Genomic DNA, 20,024 nt, shown 5'->3' with positions numbered 1-20,024 from the left:
ATTAGAAATACTAACTTTCACGATTAAAGACAAAAATACACCAATGAAATAGGATTATTTATCAAAAACAGCAGAGATTGGACATGTCATAGTCTCTTATCCAATGTAAAAAAAAACTTAATGTTAATATGAAATTTAAAACTCTAACACTCCCCTACCCCCAAAACTGTAAATCTTAAAACTTCTAAAAAACTGTGGGTTAAAAAGGAAATCAAATGTATATTCATACTGATTCTAGAATTTAATCTAAGGCAATAATCAAAGATGTGTACAGTTATATGTGCAACATTATGCTGGGAAAAACTTATATGTACACTAAGTAAGGAATAACTTAGTCCATGTGATAGCATCCTCAAATAAAACATGAGCATAACAAGCTGACTCTTTTTACTAGAAGGGACTCCATCAAAATATTAGGTAGCAATGTTCTCTAGGTGGTAAATTTTGGATAACTCCAAGCTTCTCCTTAAACCTTATATCTTCTATGAATTTTATTACATTAAAAAAATTGACTACTTTAAAAGCTGAACATATCCTATTATGTACTTTCAGCAATTTCCATCTTCCACTAAGATTTCCATGGCAACTCAGTATGAACCTACATATTCTATACTACAAAAGTTTACTTTTCAGCAAGTCCTGGCTCCCTAACCTGCATTAATTACTTCTGAGTATCTAACTCAGGGGTCCTCAAACTACGGCCCGCAGGCCACATGCAAATACAAATATTGTATTTGTTCCCGTTTTGTTTTTTTACTTCAAAATAAGATATGTGCAGTGTGCATAGGAATTTGTTCATAGTTTTTTTTAAACTATAGTCCGGCCCTCCAACGATCTGAGGGACAGTGAACTGGCCCCCTGTTTAAAAAGTTTGAGGACCTCTGATCTAACTAGATATTATTAATTATATATTAACTACATATGAGTGTCTAAGGGCCCAGCTTAGTGATGGCTGCTGTAGGGGATACAAAAGAATTGTGTGATTATAGTCCTTAAATAACTTAAAGTCCATTTTAGTAGTTAAAAACCAAAAGAGGTTGTACATAACCCAGTATTAAAAGGTCATAAACGTGATGTGTAAGAATTTAGGCCACAGCAGTCAGGGAAGATTTCCAAAACGAGGTGAGAAATGTGGACTGACATAGAGAAGGGGAAACTGAGAGAAGGGAGGTTATAATCATAAGTGAAGGAACAGAGGCAGGAAAACCCACGGGAAGGGAGAAGAGGACAGCAGGCCGGCTGGGCCCCTGGCTGTAAGGCTGAAAGGGGAACTAACCTTGGACTGGCCAGCAGGAGGCAGAGCAGGAACCACAGGCATCAAAAGAGGTTGGGCTCAGTCCAGTAAACAAAAACGAGAGAAGTTCTTTTGTGTATGTGGGCTGATGAAAGTGGTGTTGTACAAAGACTGATGTGGTAAGTGTATTCAGAATAAATTGTACGTGAAAATACCTGGAGAGGGAAACGAGTGCAATTTGCTCTCAGCAGTCCCAAAGAGGGTGATGAGAATGTACCTGAGTGGTCCCAGGGAGACAGGAAAGGAAAGAGTGATGGGGGTATGTGGGGACTGGGGTGACGGGGGGAGACAAAGGGGAAGAGGAGTCAAGGTGCCCAAGGTCTGAGCTTGTACCATTAGTGCAGCAAGAAGGACGACCTTTCACATGAAACCTCTGGGTGGTGATGCCCACAGCGACGGTCACCCTGAGCCAGTGTGACTGGGACAGTCTTGGTTTATTATCCCTGTAGCTCTTCCATACTCTCAAAAGTGGCCACAAACTATCTGATTGCTCAGTCTCTCTAGGCAGCTGTAAATATGGAAGTAGAAAGTGAGGGATAAAGACATTAATCTGGGAAGATTAGGCCTAACTATCATATTTTAGAACAAATGATTGCACGACTATTAACACAGAAGCAATGGGGGGGGGGGGGGGTGGTGGTGAACAAATGCGTAAGAACTGAGTTTGGAGGGCCTCAGGACAAAGGAGACGACACCCGTGGTAAACAGGAGGGAAGCTACCATGGAAAAGAGAATGTTTACCTAAATGGAGGGACAATCGACAGGAGCACAGACTCTCAGACCTGACTAGAAAGCGATGCCAAGTTTCCGCCAAAAGCAGGACTTCTGTTAAATACTAAAGACAGAGGCCAAAATGCAGGTGGCTAAGGAAGAAGTGGCAGGGAAAGACATCAGAGCGGTGAGTCAGATCACCCCCTGGAGGAGTTTACCTTACAATGAGGGGAGAGAAAGACGGTGATGTGGATGGTGGGTCCATCTTGGGGGTCGGCCTTGTGAACAGCGTGGACTGACACCCTAGGAAATGGGTGCCGTCACACCCACTTATAACCGACAGCTGACAGGCAGGCAAACCAGAAACAATCCGCAGCAATACTTAGAGCAAATTTCTAAAAAAATTAGCAACTTAAATCACATCTGAACTGCTTGATGCTATTTCAGATCCCATAAAAGAAAGAAATCAAGGATTTGCCAAGGAAAGCCAAGCTCCAGCCCGTGTAGAGCTGGTGTCATCAAATACTGTCAACAGTGCAGAGAAAATGGAAGCTGCCTTTCATGCCGTGTGTGGATGGTCTTTTCCTGAGATGTACAACTATCAATACAGTTTGATTCGTAATGGAATCATTTCCTAGGAATTTAAAAAGAAACTTACATGGAAACGTTCCCCTGCTCTTCTCTCTCCCTTATGCTCCCATCCCACCCCAATGAGGCCCCCTAACTCTGGCCACCAACAAATATCACAAAATGCATTTCACCTGCCTGGGCCTGAATCCTTTGGCTCTGAATAATTCTTTCACTCCACAAATATTTACTAAGCCGCTATTCACAAGGCATTGGCTCTGGGCACTGTGGGTGCCATTAACGAAGAGGGTCAGCTTGAAGGTGGGCACGGGAGAGGCAGAACAGAGCTCTGTTTTGGACATGTAACATTTGAGAAGTTTCTAGACACCCAAGTGGAGACATTAAGTTGGCAGTAATATATGTAGTTTGGGTTCTGGAAGGTTATGGATAAAAAGTACTGACTCAAACCATCGTGGGTCATTCTTGTTAAGTCGTTAAATCGTATGTGCAGCACTAAAGCAAACGTCCATGTGAATATGCTTAGCAATGACCCTGGCCTCAGGGATCTTACTGTCTGGGGAAGTAAAGCATAAAGACACTGCGTGCAAAGCCCGAGAACTTACTGGAACACTGAAACGACTCTTTCCCCAGGAGCGTTTTATCACAAACCAAACACTGTAGAACTCCAGAGGAAGTTCCAGGGACAAATTGATGTCGACTCAGCTTCTCTTTGTCTTTGGCATCCTTGCTTTTTGTCTTCAGATAGAGCAGCAGCAGCAGCAGCAAAACGGGGGGAAATGAGAAAAGAGAAATGCTGAGAGCCAACATCTTAGAGAAGTCATACAAAGTCCCTATGTTTCTATCAGAATATAAGGACTGCAATCAACAGGTACAATGGTGCCAACATGTATTATTACCCGGAATGTAGTTGTCTTAGCATTTCTGATGACGTAGGCCAGTGGTCGGCAAACTGCGGCTGCGAGCCACATGAGGCTCTTTGGCCCCTTGAGTGTGGCTCTTCCTAAGCCTTAGGAGTACCCTAATTAAGTTAATAACAATGTACCTACCTATATAGTTTAAGTTTAAAAAATTTGGCTCTCAAAAGAAATTTCAATCGTTGTACTGTTGATATTTGGCTCTGTTGACTAATGAGTGTGCCGACCACTGACTTAGGCAATACTCCATATAAACATACAGGTTTTCAAGTATGTGTAAAATCTGAGGTAAATTATTTTAAAGGGGGAGGGGAAACTATACTAATTGCTGAGAAACTGAGCCATCTATGTTTCTGCATGATAGGCACCAAACCTTAACTACCTTAGATTTATTCCGAGGGCTAGTCATCCGATTCATGATGAAGCTGAAAGTTCGGCTAACTTTGTACTTTTCAGAATCCGATTTGGCAGGTATGATGTATTTATCCCATTCTTCTTCTGGAATTCTACAAAAAATAATCTGTATTCATTCATGGCTTATAGGATTTAAAGAGGGAGTAAAATACAGCATATGCTTTTACACATATATATTTGTACATGTTTTATACATATATTTACACATATAGATTTGTTCAGTTTTAATTGTTATTCTAAAGATAAAGATAGAAACTATTAAAAATATATCTTATAGATGGGTAGGTAGATAGATAAAGCAACTAGCTCACAGACTAACAACTAACAATTACAGAATATAAGTGGTAGAGGTAGGTATTCAGTATATAATTCTTTCAATTTTTCTGTATACTTTACACTTTTTCATAATAAAATACTGGAGAAATAAAGGATAACTCAGACTTGTAATTTTACTCTGAAAATCATCTCTCTGTTTATTATACTAACAGAATTTTCCTCCAACACAGAGAAGCCAAAAAACCAACAATAAAAAACTGTATTTTCTGTATTTTTGGAACATAGAGATAATACTCAGCAGACAGATATTTCCTTTGTCAATACAGCCTGAGAAACAGGCTGTCTGCCTCCTGATTCCGTCTCTCCTACTCAGTCAGGTTATTTGCAACCTGAAACTCTCTAGATTACAAAGGAGAGAAAACTGTGGATACTCCCCCAAATAAGAGGCAAGCTAGAGGCAATTGTACCCAATCCATGAACACACTGAACATCATTTATTTACCTCTAATCCATATAATCATTCTTTATGAAAAAAATAAGTCCCAGCTATGAAAAATGATATTTCCCCTGGAACTTTCTCTGATAGTCTTATATTTCTAATATATAACAGAAAAAGAGAGAATATGTTAAATATCAACCTAAGTATATATCTTGTCAAACCAGATAACACTTTTGTAGATCGAGTATTTCCAAAATAAAGATTTCATATCCAAAGTCTTTCCTACCGGCCCCCCCACTTCTCCCCCCGCCCCCCGCACCCCCGCCCTGCCAAACAACAACAACAAAAAACCTTCTCATTTGTGAAGATTAGTGGCTAACACATTCAACTCTGGGAAATACTTTCAAAAGCAATCATATTATTGATATGCACCAAAATATACATGATTACTTTCATGAAAATAAATTCAATGACAACTTTCTAGGACTTGAGTTTTCTCATCTGATCAATGACAGGCTTAAACTAAATTATTTCTAAGGGCCCTTCTCACACTTAAATATAAAATGTATTTACCTGGTACATATTAAACAAAACTTTAAGTTATTTAACCTCTATACTAGATAATGGAGAGTTCAAACTTATGAATGTGTGTATTTTTAAATAAATAAATGGCTTCAGAGCTGCCTCTTGGTCATGCAGATCCAAAGGCATAGTCAGGATGGTGCCCTGCTTTTCAAATCCTGCACAGTAAGTGAAACTGGGTTTGCTACTTAGAGAGAACAGTTGAAAAAGCCAGAAAGGAAAGAGGGTGAGTAGAAATGAATGTATCCTACAACTACTCAGAGTAACAAAAAGGAACTCAGATCCTATTATTTCCTTTCTACTTCACAGCCACTTTCTTAGATAACTGACTGATGAATATAACCTGTAAAATTCCATACCTTTTATGTCTTAAGCATCCTAATTTTCAAAACTCATGGTATAATATTCAACAGGCTCACTTTGGGAGAAAAACACATTTGAGTCACAAAAGGTGCCACCCAATACCTAAGAGAACAGTAGTAAGCTGAATAGACTAAATCTCAGAATTAAATAATGGTGAGATGGTGAGGTCAATGTGGATTTTGAACTCAAGAAGTCCTCTCTTCTACTTCCCAGCAGGAACACAACTAAACTCTCTCAAATAAAAGAAAATATGTACCCAACTATATTCCAAATCACCATGCTACAGAAGAGAATATCAAGAACAACGTTTCAGTTTTGATTTAAAAAGTATCCATGTATTCTACATACTTCTACAAAATTACGTAAAACTATACCACTTAACTTTTAAGCTCAAAGGCTGATAAGGCCTCAGACATGATCATGTAAACAATAATAATCTATGTAACAAGTAAGTACTGTAGTGAAGAACTGAGAAGGGCAAGATCCTCAACTGATTTCACAACAGAGTTTAAATAGCTTTCAATTTATAAGAATCTTGGGGGAAATAATTTAAACTCTTTCAACATCCCAGAACAAGAATGCCTAAGCTCTATTATCAATTTGAAGCCCAGTGGAATCACCCACAGTAAAGTTCTACAAGCTCCATTCTCCAGAGTCTCTTGGTATTGCCTTTTTAATTGGTAAGTAGATATTTCAAATATCGAAAGAACATCTTAATCCTAATTTATTATATCTATAAGCTATTTTTGAAATTAAAACTGGACATCTAAATGTTAAAAAGTTCTCACTATCCAAATTGAAAGTTGACACAGTGTGACTTCTTTGAACACTCAACTGCTCAAAAAAATTTTCTTAATAGAAAGTAACAGATGCAGTAAATTTAAGACAGATGGTGGCAATAAAATAAGTGAGTCATGCCATACAGCGTTTAAGAAGTTAGGATAGGTAGTGTGTCAGCTCTGCAGAAATGAGCCTGCAAGGTCTGGAGTGAGCTCCCCATTTACCTGGCTGCATTCAGAAATGAAGTGATTAATATACATAAAAATGCCAGTGTAGGAGGACCCTCAAGTAAATATGTACATCATGAGCAAAGCAAACCACAGGTATGGCCAAAGCTCTTCCTGGCATATCCAACAAGATATCAGGAACAGAACAGGTGAGGTAAAATATCTATTCTACTAGATACACCAGGGCAGCGATTTTCAACCAATGTGCCACCGAAATTTCTAAAACATGCAATGCTTGACTATTTAGTCAGAGACACTGACCTCTTTTCCCTTGGACTACCAAATTAAAAAAAATGACAACAGCCAACAATATATCCATCCAGTGTGAATGAATCAAAATTTTCCCAGATTGGCAAAAAATATGTTTTTCATGTGCCACAGTATTTAAGGAATCAGTTTGTGTACCAGGAGTTGGAAAAGGTTGAAAATCGCTGCACTAAGGGATATGACTGAGAAAGTCAGATGCTTTCAGGATGTGGATTAGGGGGCAATAAAGAATAGAAAGAATAAAAACAGAATGACAGAAAATGTGGAAAAACATTGGTTTTTCTAGCCTTAAATCCCTCCCTCTCCTAACGAAAAATAAATGTTTTATTTAAAAAATCTTGACAATCAGTCCAGTACTTCTTCAATTGTGAGAAAGATGGCAGAAGGAAGACTGCTAATCAAAATGACAACCAAGATGATGAAAAAATTCCAGAATTAATAAATTGCTCAAAAGGAGTAATAAAGTAAGCAGCTCCAAACGGCACAAACCACAAAAAAACACACCCAATAATGGGCAGTTATTCTGCTCCTGCCATCATCATCATCATTGCCATACTGCCATCTTCCTCAGCTTCCTGTTCTTAAAGGGCATTCTTAGTCTTCCTCTGGTTTTCTCAGCTCAAAGTTTCTATTTTGGTCTCAAAATATAAGAATAAACAAAAGGAGGCTTTTCCTTATTAATACTTTTATTCCAAGACTTAAATCACAATAGTCTACCTTGATCTATATAGTAAAAGGTTTCAGAGTTTCAGCATTAATATCACCAAAATTAAAACCATTTTCTCTTTTTCATATGTTCTCTTAATGCCAAACATTTCTGCCATTTCTGACATAAGCCCAGGCTATTTCACAGTGGGGCTCACGCATGGTTAGTTACTTGAGGCCAAAAGAACTCAGTCTTGCCTGCTCCCTAGTCAACTTCCCAAACTCCAATTGACAGTTACTTGGGGGAGGGGGAGGAGATTTGAAAGCTTAGGCACAAAGCTTTCAAATCTGCATATCAATTAGAAAACTGATAATGTTTAAAGCACTTTCAACATTATGTGTTCTTTGTTTCAAACTTAGCACTCCTACACACTACTCCCTACAGCCAGGTAACAGATGTTTAGGCACTTTCTGTAACTGACCGCCCAGGACCTGTTGTCAGTAAATAAAGCTTCTTGTCATGGCGGGCCTACCTAGCCAAATCCTGATGCCTTTCTATTTTCTTTCCTTTTTAAAATAATAATAATAATTTTAGCGAGAGAGAGGAAAGGAGGGAGAAAGAAACATAGATTTGTTGTTCCACTCATTTATGCATTCATTGGTTGCTTTCTGTATATGCCCTGACCGAGGATTGAACCTGCAACCTTGGCGTTCAGGATGATGCTCTAACCCAGTAAGCTCGCAGACCAGGGCCCGATGCCTTTCTAAAGCAGGTGGTCTTCACACTGCTCCCCGTGGTCCTGTATGCTATAAGTGTTTGGCTTTGACAATGACCCAATAGAATACTCTGTCCCCAGTCTGGAGGCCTGCTCATCTGGGGACTGAAAGGAGCAGCTAGTCAGCTATACAGATCACAAAGGAAGCCAAGGATTCAGGCAGGCCCATTGCATAGAAACTTCACAAACCATTAAACAAGTATCCAAAATGATGTGCACACATTTCCAAAGGTGGACCGAGCAGTGCCTCCGGAAATTTGGAACAGTTAAAATACCTTTTTTCTTCTGGCGGCTCTGGTAAACTGTACGCTCTTTGCTCTAAAAGACACAGAAAATAAAATGAAAACCAAGGCAGACAAGCTAGCAGTCACGTGTTAGTCTGAAATGCACACACTCCACCCTATTCTGTCATTATGTACACCGCCAGTTATGAGAAAATACGTCACTTTATATAAGTAGGTCATTGCTCTGGGTATCTTTACCACTTTCCTAGTTTGGAGGGAATGGGGAAGAGGCCAAAACATGGCCACAGTTAACGATTCTATGAACAAAGTTAGCATCAGCAAGGGCAGCAAATGTTTTCAGAAGTGCAGAAAACCAGTTCTATCTTTTTTTTATATTTCTCACCAGAGCTTCATCCCTTATTTGTAACACTAATTTCCCAACATACAGAATCAATAGATGCCTTAGCTATTTTTTTAAGCAAAACTAAAAAGAAAGTCTTGAAGGCCAGTCTAAGGAAGAGCCCATTTGAATAGATCTGCAATGCCTTTACAAAATCCTAGCAGCAGCCAGTTCAGAGATGCGCCTTGTGGCTCATGGGAAAGGGAAGACCACCTGTCCCATTGGACTTCTGGGGGGTAGAAGGACAGGCTCATGCAAGCAGCTCAGCGCCATCTGGTTTTCGGAAGGAACTGGAGTACTTACTACAGGGATGGAGCAGAGCCACTGATTTAGACAGTGAGAGAGACTGATGAAGGGAGCGGCCACTGTGGAGCACACCATCTACAGAGCAGGGACAAATCCTTTACCATTACAATCCAGAAGCTTGAAGAGGCAAAACTAAATTGCAAAGAAGATGGGCCAGGTATGTAAGAAGGAACACTAATAAATACATATCCCTAAAATGTGTAAATATCGATGCCAAACCTTATTCTATCTTGTAGGTAACATAAAATCTTCTTTGAAGAATTTGAAGACTTTATTTTATCGCTATTAAATGTTCCACAAATTAATTCCTGGGTAGAAATCAGTATCTTTATTATAAATAGGCTGAGGTACAAGAGGTACCAAGAGAATAAAGCTTCTTATCCAAAATAATCGAGCTAATAAGGTAACAGAACCAGACTCAGCCAACTGGACAAAGTCTAAAAAGATTCCATCCATCAGTGCACAGTTATTTTCAAAATTACATTTAGTTCACTCCTCAGATGCCTAAGTTTAGAACACCTTTGTCCATCTTGGTAAGGTTATAATTATCATCACAATATTGACAATGTCCCTTTCTATCTAAACCTATGATGTACCAAAGGGAATTATGTAAAGGGTTGGATTTTATGTCTACAAGCATTAAGTAATAAAGTTGATGCCATTGTACTCTTGGCTCAAAAAAAAAGGGGGGGGGATGAAACATGACAATAGTAGCCCTTTGGAAGTGACAAGGAAGAGAGATCACAAATAAAAATAGAAAGGGCAAAAAGGCCATCCTATCTTTATATAACTGTATTACAGCTCATATACGGGAGTTTTCACTGGGGCAAAAGGAGAATCAGAGTCTATTGAAATAGAGAAAATGTTTAGGACTACTCAAAACTCCCTGAAAGAAGATTTCTAACACCACAAATATCAATTTACCCTTGATTAAGCAAACTAAACACTGAAAATTAGAATACATCTTTGAACTGGTCACGTTTTCACACCTGTGCTTTGATCACAGTTAAAAGTACTCCTTCTTCCTTAAGAGTTAATTTATTCTTCATAATCCAATAGTTGTGGCTAAGATAAATGGTGTCAATCCAAACATTTGCCACCATACAGGAGTATCTGTTGGAATCTATACATTTAGTGTGTAGCCTTAATCTAAATTACCTGTTTGTAATTCTTAACTTTTGGAGAATATCAAACTTCGTTCAAATAGCCTTGTTTTAAAATATACTGTCTAAAGATGAGCTTTTATTCACAGAAAAACCAAAGGATGTGAGTTTTTATTCTTTCTAATTCAAATGCCAAGAGTTAAAGATTGTATGTTAGGCAGAGATACCCTTCCTTATTCATTGAAGAATTCAGGAGGGAGGGCTCTTTCCCCTTATAAACAATAAATTTCCTCTTAGTCATCTGCTCAACAATTTCAAACTTGAAAGGGTCTGACTTGGAAAATCAGGGATATTTCAGATATAAAGGCAAGGCCGCTATTTTGCACATTTCATAGAAGACTTAAAGGTGTTTTCCAAATAGCTATGGTATAAAGTGAATTCGCTACCTAGGACTCTGAGTGGAAAGTTATCAAGCTGCCATTAAGAGGACTCCCAACCTAAACTAAAATTAGGTAAAGCTGGAGATCTTAGAAATACTCATGTTATTAAAATAAAATAAAAGAATCCAGGGCAAATTCAATCCATCTTTTCCTGTCCTCTAAAGAATAATTGTACACCTTTCTTCTCTTAGTTCTTTTCTCTATCTTCCCATTCCAAAAATTAACATGGACAACATATGAGTAGTCTTGCTTTCTCCTCTTCCAAAAGACTTCCCAGAAAGGGCGACAGCGGTTGGGGGAGTGGAGTGGAGGGGGGGGGCATGCAGGGGGCACACCTAGTAACACTTGTTTTGTATTTGAAGTATCTTGACTACCATATTTGTTCAACAAATATTTACTGAATGTCTTCCATACCTAAGGCCGTGTTTAGGATGGGAGCTCCAAGCACAAAGATTATGCTTACAATGCTATTCTACATAGCATAAAATGCAAAATAGCAATGTAATAAAGAATTTTAAAAGGAAAGAAAAGGTATAAAACAAATCCTATTTTAAATATTCTACACTGAGAAGTTGAGAGTACTTAAGCACATCTCTTGTTTTCTGAATCTTTTAAGATTCTTAAGGATAACCCAAAACAGCATTATCTAATACACTGACAAAAATTTTATTATAATGCTATATATTACAGAGTAGCATGAACACTTCCAAATATGTCTTGAAATGCAATTTTTATATAATATATTATGTACAGAAGTATGAAATAATTACATTTCAAAATCAAGTTGAAAATGGGCACAGTCACTGAGAGGTGCTACCAGGGCAGCTCTGAGTTACCTGTAATTACTCTATTTCTTTATCTGAATTCACTTTTAAAAGTTCATCAAACTATATGCTTATAATTTACACCCTTTTCTATAGGTATACTATATTTAAATTAAAATGTCATTGCATAAAAGTTACATTTCTGAATGCTTACATTGCCACACAAAACCTTGAGATACATTTACTCATGTTTCAAATATGTTCTCTTATTTCATCTCCCTAAAATCCCTTGCTAAATAATGAAAGAAAATCTATTTTGTAATGGTTTGCCTCTGAGGAGTTAGATTATTTCAGCAATTTATATATAGAGGAAGAGTAATTTTTATACTTTACTTAAATAAAATCCTCTAAAGCCCTCACAATAATGAACCTAGAATAAATTATAGTTTACACAATTTGAGGACATTTTATTCAAAGAATCAACAGAGATATGTGTACAAATTTTTAATTTCATCAAAATCGGATCTTTAACTTCTCTGCTATCTAATGAAAAAAATACTTTGCTAAACTTAGAAAAATCAATTGTAAAAATAAACTCTTGCCGAAACCAGTTTGGCTCAGTGGATAGAGCGTCGGCCTGCGGACTGAAAGGTTCGATTCCGGCCAAGGGCATGTACCTGGGTTGCGGGCACATCCCCAGTAGGAGATGTGCAGGAGGCAGCTGATCGATGTTTCTCTCTCATCGATGTTTCTAACTCTCTATCTCTCTCCCTTCCTCTCTGTAAAAAATCAATAAAATATATTTAAAAAAATAAAATAAAATAAACTCTTGCCTGCTGCCCTTGTATATTTTATGTACTTTTACTAAAACTCTGCCCTGGAATAGAATGCTTCCAAAGACACGTGGTAAATAATGCTCACCTTCACTTGCATTGCACACGGTAAAATCACGCACCAACCGAGATTTTCCTAAAGAAATTTTGGGTGATGAGCAGGAATAAGAACGTGAGCGGACTCCAGAAAGTAGTGATTCCTAAAAGAGATCATAATAAAGTTTTTTAAAATGCTACACAAGTCTTGAAAGTATATGTTCACCATGAGTGTTACTAAATCAGCATCTTTGTAAAGGTTTCAACCTGAATATTTCTGTTGTAATCTTTTTTTTTCCAATTTAAATTATATATATATATTTCTTTATTGATTAAGGTATTATATATGTGTCCTTATCGCCCCATTCCCCCCACCATCCTCCCACTCATGCCCTCACCCCCCTGGTGTTTGTGTCCATTGGTTAGGCTTATATGCATGCATACAAGTCCTTTGGTTGATCTCTCCCCCTTGCCCCCACCCTCCCCTACCTTCCCTCTGAGGTTTGACAGTCTGATCAATGCTTCTCTGTCTCTGGATCTGTTTTTATAATCTGTTTCTGTTTGACTCTCATAACTTTTAAATTTTTATTGTCTTTTTGAAGCTTTGGGGAATAGTTCCTATATATACTTTAGGATGCAATTATGACATTCCAATCAAGTTAGTTAAAAGTGAAAAATTAAGTCAAAGGACTTTTCTCTGTATATTTAACGAGTTTGACTTTTGTTCACCTGAATTGTCAGTTATTTTTCTTTTACACTATAGCATTCAATCAAAATTCTATATTAATATTTATCTCTATGCTTAACAAGAGATAAGAAGGTAGAGGGATAGCCACTTATAATTGGAGGGGTTTAAAAAACTTCCAAATAGCTGTTTAAGTTTATAATGTTACTATAAAAATCTTCCTAGGCTGTGCTTACCTTGTAATAGATTTCCATCCAGCACTTCCTGGGGTGATGTTTGAATCTCACTGATTTATGTATCTTTACTCCTTTTAAATGACCTGTCATTTTGTTATCCCAATTACATACAATTTCTGTTACAACATTAATGTGTGGAAAATGCAAGATGGCAAGATAATAAAACCTGGTTTCTTACATATTCTAGAAAATTTAAATGAATATGCAACAGAACACCACTAAAGCCATCTATGGAACCCAACTCCCATCCACCAGGGAGAGGCCTAGTAGCCTTAGGATCCATCCCACCCATCCATTTGTAAGATAGCACTTAAAATTAGGGCTGAATAAAGTAATGCACAATTTACTACTAAAACTGAGCCATCAGCAACTGTCCTTCCCAGTTCTCTTCTGTTCTTCCTAAGTGAAAACGCATGGTTTTTCTAAGTTCTTCCATATAAAGAGCCTGGGGCAATGTTGAAAATAGATGTCTGATCCTGCTTCAAGGGGCCTTGAGCTGTGGGCCCCCTGGCTGACTTATTAGGGAGAGCCTTCTGGGGTTGAACGTCAGGAAGGCCAGTCCAAGCTTTTCTACAACCCTAACAGTGAGCTCGCCACAGAGGGCGCTCGCCCAACGCCATCCTCTGCACTAAAGTCATAGATGGTTGTCATTTTTTATAATAATGGGACTTGGAGAATTACCCAAAAGCCTCAGGTAGAAGGTAACATAAGGTAATTTCAGAGGCAAGGCTAGCTATACTTTAAAGCAGCCGTCACCAACCTTTCGGACCTCACAGACCGCCGGTTGGCGACCACTGCTTTAAAGGACACATTCTTCCTCAAAGTGGACAACACTGAACTGCTTCACAAAGATGAAATTACTTTTCATCCCAAATAATGATGAGTGTTTCACAATTCCATCCAAAATGCAAAGCTAAGAAGGATCTCCATCGACAAGCATACTCATTTCTGACTATCCAGAAATATCACATGATCTTTGGATTCAAAAGATTCTGACAGTTCTACAGGCTTCAGAGCTGAGGGAGAGGACTCGGGCCTGGATTTGAGTTCTGACTATTCACCATCGTGGGTAACCAAGACAAGACATCTCAGCGCTGCAGAACCTCATCTGCTCAACAATTAAAATAAACCTCTTATGTCCAAGGGGAGTTGTTATAAAACTAGATGTTGTGCATACATAAAACATGTTTGTATATTGTACACTCTACTATAAACATAAAGTGTTATCATAACAGCCATGTGTTCATGGTAAAGAGCCGTTTGGACATAGCACACATTATTTTATAGTAGAAAACTCAATTTAAGAAGAAAAAAATGAATAATAATACAAATCAAACAGGAATAAAGCATATCCAAATACAAAAGGGCTTTCGCTGCAAGACAGCAAGGGTATACAATACAGATGACGTGTTGTAGAATTGTATACCTGACACCTGTATAATTAAATTAATGCCATCTCAATAAACTCAATTTAAGAAAAGAAAAGAGAAAAATAAATAAAAACAACCACAACAAAATGAAATCCCATGTGAAAGTGCCAATGAGAGAAAATCTGTCTCCTATGGAAAAATTGACAAAGTTTATGGGATTCCAGATTCGCTCGTGCAGCAGGAATGCTAAACAAACATCATCTGCCTTAGTAACATGATTTACCTCATCCCCCAGGCCAAGCAAAAGTTTATGTGAGCAAAACAAGTTTGATCAGAAACCCACTGAATACTACCAGTTTTTCTCCCTTTGCTTAAGAGATGATAGTAGAAATTATTATGTACAATGGTAAAATATTCCAAGTATGTGAAAGGTTATATGTACTAGTGTTGAACTGATGAAAACAAATCGTCCCTTGTAAGTAAGGACCACACAGATTAGAGTGGGAAAGATGAAAAAGACAGGCTCAATCAGCCAGTGCAGGAGGCCTCCAAAAAAAAAAAAGTTTATACATGTGAATAAAACATCATTTGTCTTTCAGAGATGGATAGATTTAGACAACACATTTTCCCCACTTAAAATAAGCCACATTAATACCAATCAGAATACCTTTGACTGAAGGTTACTTGATAGAGAAAGTGACTCAGTCCTGGAGATGTTAAAATCTGGTTCAGTGTTGGTCTCAGAAGAGTCTAATTCATCCCCACTGGGAATCCCGGTTCTGGAGGAGCTCTGAGACACGGGCGTGTAGCACAGGTGTGCCTGCTCCGTGGGCCCTTCCCCCTCACTGTCTGCATCCAGGGCATCGAGGCTGGAACTGGAGCACAAGGTAAGCAAATAAGTTAAAAACCAAGGAAGCCAACAGAGTTGGTTTCTATTTCTCTGAATTCAAATTCTTCACTGGTATAAAGTATAATGGTTACGCATTTAATTTCTTCTTCTTCTTTTTTTTTTTTTTTACTTTTATTTATTGATTTGAGAGAAAGAGAGAGAATGAGAAACACTGATTTGTTGTTCCACTTAGTTATGCATTCTTGGCTGATTCTCATATCTGTCCTGACCAGGGACCCAATCCACATCCTTGGCGTATGGGGACAATGCTCCAACCAACTGAGCTACCCGGCTAGGGCCAATTTCTAATAAAATTTATATTTAAGTAGTTTTTATTGTTTTTCTTCCCCCAAATATCCTCATTTTCAACAAAACGCTGCTTCCCCACGTGAACATTTCTGCCTAGCTAAAGCCATGTCAGGACTCTAAGAAACAAAAGCTGGTTCAAGTTAGTGTTATCCAATTTCTGTTTTGTAAATGTGATTACGGCAAGCCCCCAATAGTTACCCTTCGCATATTAAAAATGCAGACAAAACAGAGCCACTGGGCCGTTTGGGGGGCGGCTCTGGGGGATCTGCATGTGAGCATATGCTGAGTGGCGTTCTCTCCGTGTCCCCGGGCCGGAGAGCTCAGGGGCCGGAGGCACCGGGAAGGAGAGATGTGCAAAGGTCTCACCCAGAGTTGCTGTCACGACCCGGGTCAGGCAGGAACCCAGGGAGGTCCCAAATGTATCATATTAAATTATCATGTTTAGAAACGTTTAAAAATCATCCCATGAAAATCCATCTCAGAAGCAGGTAGTAACTCCGCTCAACTATAAAGCTTTTCTCTCCTCGTGTAACTGTGATAACCATGGAATTTAAAGGAAAGAATGTGACCTTCCACATTCCTGGCTCATTCCTTAACATTCACATTTTAAACCAAACTCTGAGGTCAACAGCTTTTACTGGCATGTTCACTGCACGGTGAATTTTTAAAATTAAATTTATCAGGGTAACATTGGTTCATAACATTATATAAATTTCAGGTGTACAATTTATAAAACAACATCTGTAAACTCCATTGTTTGCTCACACACAAAGCCTCATCTCCTCCCGGCACCATAGATTTGATCCCCTGCACCCTCTTTGTCCTCCCCTGACCCCTATCCTTCCTGGTAACTACTATTCTGTTGTCTGTATATAAAACAAAAAGCAACAAAAGAAAAAACAAACAGTGCATTTTTTAATGTATTTTTCTTTGGTTGTTACAGTTCTGAAGATAAAATTTAAGAACAATATAATGAAACCATCTTGATTATGAAATATAACTAGAAAATAAAACTTTGAATAACTCATTTGGGTTACTTTTCTTAAAAAAAAACATAGGCTATTTAATAGCCACTGAATATCAACTTAATAAATTACATGACACATGGTCCTATATGTGTTTCTAGTCCAAACACTAAGATCAGTCTCTGGTCCTTGAACTTTTTCATGGGCCCTACTGGGCACCGGCAAACCTGCAAGTAAGTAAAGGCCAGGCCTGGCACCACTGAGGTTTCGAAAGTGGAATTTTCTCCTTAAAGAACACATTGAGGCCCTTCACCTTGGCACTGAGGAAGGAAAGATAAATTGGAGGTGAACTTCACACTTTTAATTCAGCACTAAAATATGTTGGAGTACATAAAATTATTTATCGCTCTGGCCAGTGCTGTACAGTGGTTAGAGCGGTGACCCATACATCGAAGGGTCTCAGGTTTGATTCTGGATCAAGGACAGGTACCTGGGTTGTGGTTTGCTCCCACCCTTGATCAGGCATGTGCAGGAGGCAACCAATCAATGTATCTCTCTCACATCAATGTTTCTCTCTCTCCCTCCCTTCCATTCTGTGAAAAGCAATGGAAAAACATATCCCTCAGGTGAGGATTAACAACAAAAATATGTATTTCTCATAAAAAACTAAAGCTTGGTGTTAAGAAAAACTTCCCAGTAAATGTCAGTGCTCTGAATGCTATAGTGATGTAATTATGGTGCTGTGGTGTGTAGTTTCCTTAATTCAATGATCACCTGAGGGTAGAAAGAGATCTGGGGGTGGGGTGGGAGGTCAAAGGTTTGCTGATATCTTGTGCCTCTGTGTTTGTCTTCCAACTTGTGATCTCTATACTAATGAAAATTAGTTCAAATAGTCAGCTGCCTGCAAGAATATCCTATTTTAGTACAAGCCTTTCCAGGTATATACAGCATTTCTCCATCACTATGAATAAATCTTAGAAGGATTAGGGAGTATTATTTTATTTTGCATACTACACTTGAAAACCGTTCGTTTCCTCTTCATCTAAATTGGGTTACAGTTTTTCTTTGTTAAGTTATTAATCTAAGATATTCAATATTATAGACATTATTTTTCAGAATTACCTCCAGGTTCTCATTTTATAATACCATTTTTCAAAGTCCCATTAGTGGGCTATGAAATTGATTCAGTAGGTTGTGACCAGAATTTTCTTTTAAAATAGTATAGAGTAAAAAATATCAGAATACATTCCACATGTTATTTTATAAAACATTTAAACTTTATGTGAATGGGGGGCGGGGGGCTCATGGTGTGACAAGCATTTCTTACTGTGGAAAAACAAGACACAAAAATGGTTTTAAAGATATACTTTAGAACAGAACAAAACTTGTCTTCTATCAACTAATTTTTTGCTGTAAAGTTTGTTAAAATAAGTGTTGCATTGCTTATTTCCCCCCCCGTAACTTCTTAAAATACCTATTAATTTTAAGTGACATAATGGTTACATATTATGCATACAATTTTACTTTCACCAAAATATTGTTTTAAACTTTAGAAAACTTGGGTCCCAGCCAGCTTTGTCCCTGTGTTAACCTCAGTTTTTATTGTGTGCCCCCAAATTTCTCCTCCTTGCCTCTCAGCCTATGATTCGCTTATTTTTAAAAAGGGGTATAGTTCACTTCAAGTTCATTATCATTTGTATTACACACTCCCACCATGACACCAGTGAGGGGGGTCCCATGGCCATCCCAGGGTCAAAATGGGGCTTGCTGGGGATCATAAGTCCTTTCTTCTCATTCCTACATTTTCCAGAGACAGAATGTGCAGGAGACATTGGCCGCAACACTCGCTGGAAGGTTTTTCTCTCAGTACATCTTCGTCTCCTTGTCTGCCACCCTCTCCCACCACCCCCATCAGCTGTGACATTTTTACCGAGGTTTCTAATTGCCTTTATTCAAACTGGATAATTTTTTCTTATATTTTAAGGTGGCAAAATTCTAGCTGCAGCAGTGAGATGTTTAAACGTACCAGAACAGGGCCATCATCAGAAAATGTTTGCATAAGCAGAACAAGAGACCACGTGCACCCTTTCCTGCCTCTATTCCTAAAGAGCTCATACACTTCTAGAGACTGGATCACAAGCTGGACAGATCCCGAGGATCCCACGAGAACGCACTGATAACACACAGTTCAATCTGTGCTTGCAGAACTGTATAGACCAGGGGTCCTCAAACTACGGCCCACGGGCCACATGCAAATACAAATATTGTATTTGTTCCTGTTTTGTTTTTTTACTTCAAAATAAGATATGTGCAGTGTGCATAGAAATTTGTTCATAGTTTTTTTTTTTTAAACTATAGTCCGGCCCTCCAACGGTCTGAGGGACAGTGAACTGGCCCCCTGTTTAAAAAGTCTGAGGACCCCTGGTATAGACTCTTGCTTTGACTGACCGCCTCTTGTTGCAAACAGACATGTGGAGAACCCAAAATGTCCCATCAACTTAATTTACAGCCATGACCACTCGGCATCTTTTAAACTATAATTCCAAAAAATACGAATCTAAAGAAAACCTTTCATTATTTATGTATCAGACGTTACCCTTGGTACCCACACCTGTTTATAAAGTGTTCCAACCGCAAGTGCTCGTATATCCGTGTAAAGTACAGCACAGGGGTTGGCACCTGGAGATTGCTGCTTCTCCTCCCTCGCTCTTCTTTCTGACCAGTTAAATCTCTGCTGAACACTTATCTACCTATGTGGATGCTCATTCGTAAATAATTACATACACACTCATGTGTGTGTATTCGACATTCAGATTTTATGTGTGAAAATGAGCATACAATCAGAGGCCTTGGGCCTGGGGAAGAGAAATAAGCTATTACCTAAGGAAAGTGAACAGCAGAATAAAAATGAAATTAGCAGAAATTGGTCTATTTCCTAAAGAAAATAGACAATGAATGGATGGACAAGAAACAGATGCAAAAATGCAAACATACATGTGTACATACATATGTAAATATGTACTATCATATCATATCAAAACTGTTGTTTTAATACTTTTGCATAAATAACACTTTTGTATTTCAAATAAATATTTTGAAAATATGTGCAAGGTAACTAAGTTACAGAGCATAAAAATAAAACACCTATGATCCCACCCAACTGAAAACGTGAACATTGGCCATACCAT

At 38.3% G+C, this 20,024-nt stretch overlaps 1 protein-coding gene across 2 annotated transcripts in view; it reads right to left on the bottom strand.

Moving 5' to 3' along the window:
- The window catches only part of ARHGEF28 (Rho guanine nucleotide exchange factor 28), a 263,410-nt gene that overhangs the window by 69,312 nt on the left and 174,074 nt on the right, over positions 1-20,024 (bottom strand). For both annotated transcript variants that reach the window (XM_070412179.1, XM_070412180.1), the window contains 5 exons: positions 15,341-15,548; positions 12,435-12,546; positions 8,552-8,594; positions 3,890-4,013; positions 3,196-3,328 (listed from right to left, as the gene is read on the bottom strand). In XM_070412179.1, coding sequence (XP_070268280.1) covers positions 3,196-3,328; positions 3,890-4,013; positions 8,552-8,594; positions 12,435-12,546; positions 15,341-15,548 — 620 coding nt within the window. The remainder of the gene's footprint in view (positions 1-3,195; positions 3,329-3,889; positions 4,014-8,551; positions 8,595-12,434; positions 12,547-15,340; positions 15,549-20,024) is intronic.

The sequence above is a fragment of the Myotis yumanensis genome, unplaced genomic scaffold (genome assembly GCF_028538775.1).
Source record: "Myotis yumanensis isolate MYYU_CA2020_CCGP unplaced genomic scaffold, mMyoYum1.0.hap1 SCAF_4, whole genome shotgun sequence".
Lineage (NCBI taxonomy): Eukaryota > Metazoa > Chordata > Mammalia > Chiroptera > Vespertilionidae > Myotis > Myotis yumanensis.
Note: the sequence above shows the minus strand (reverse complement) of the source record. Positions and strands in the feature narration are given on the sequence as shown.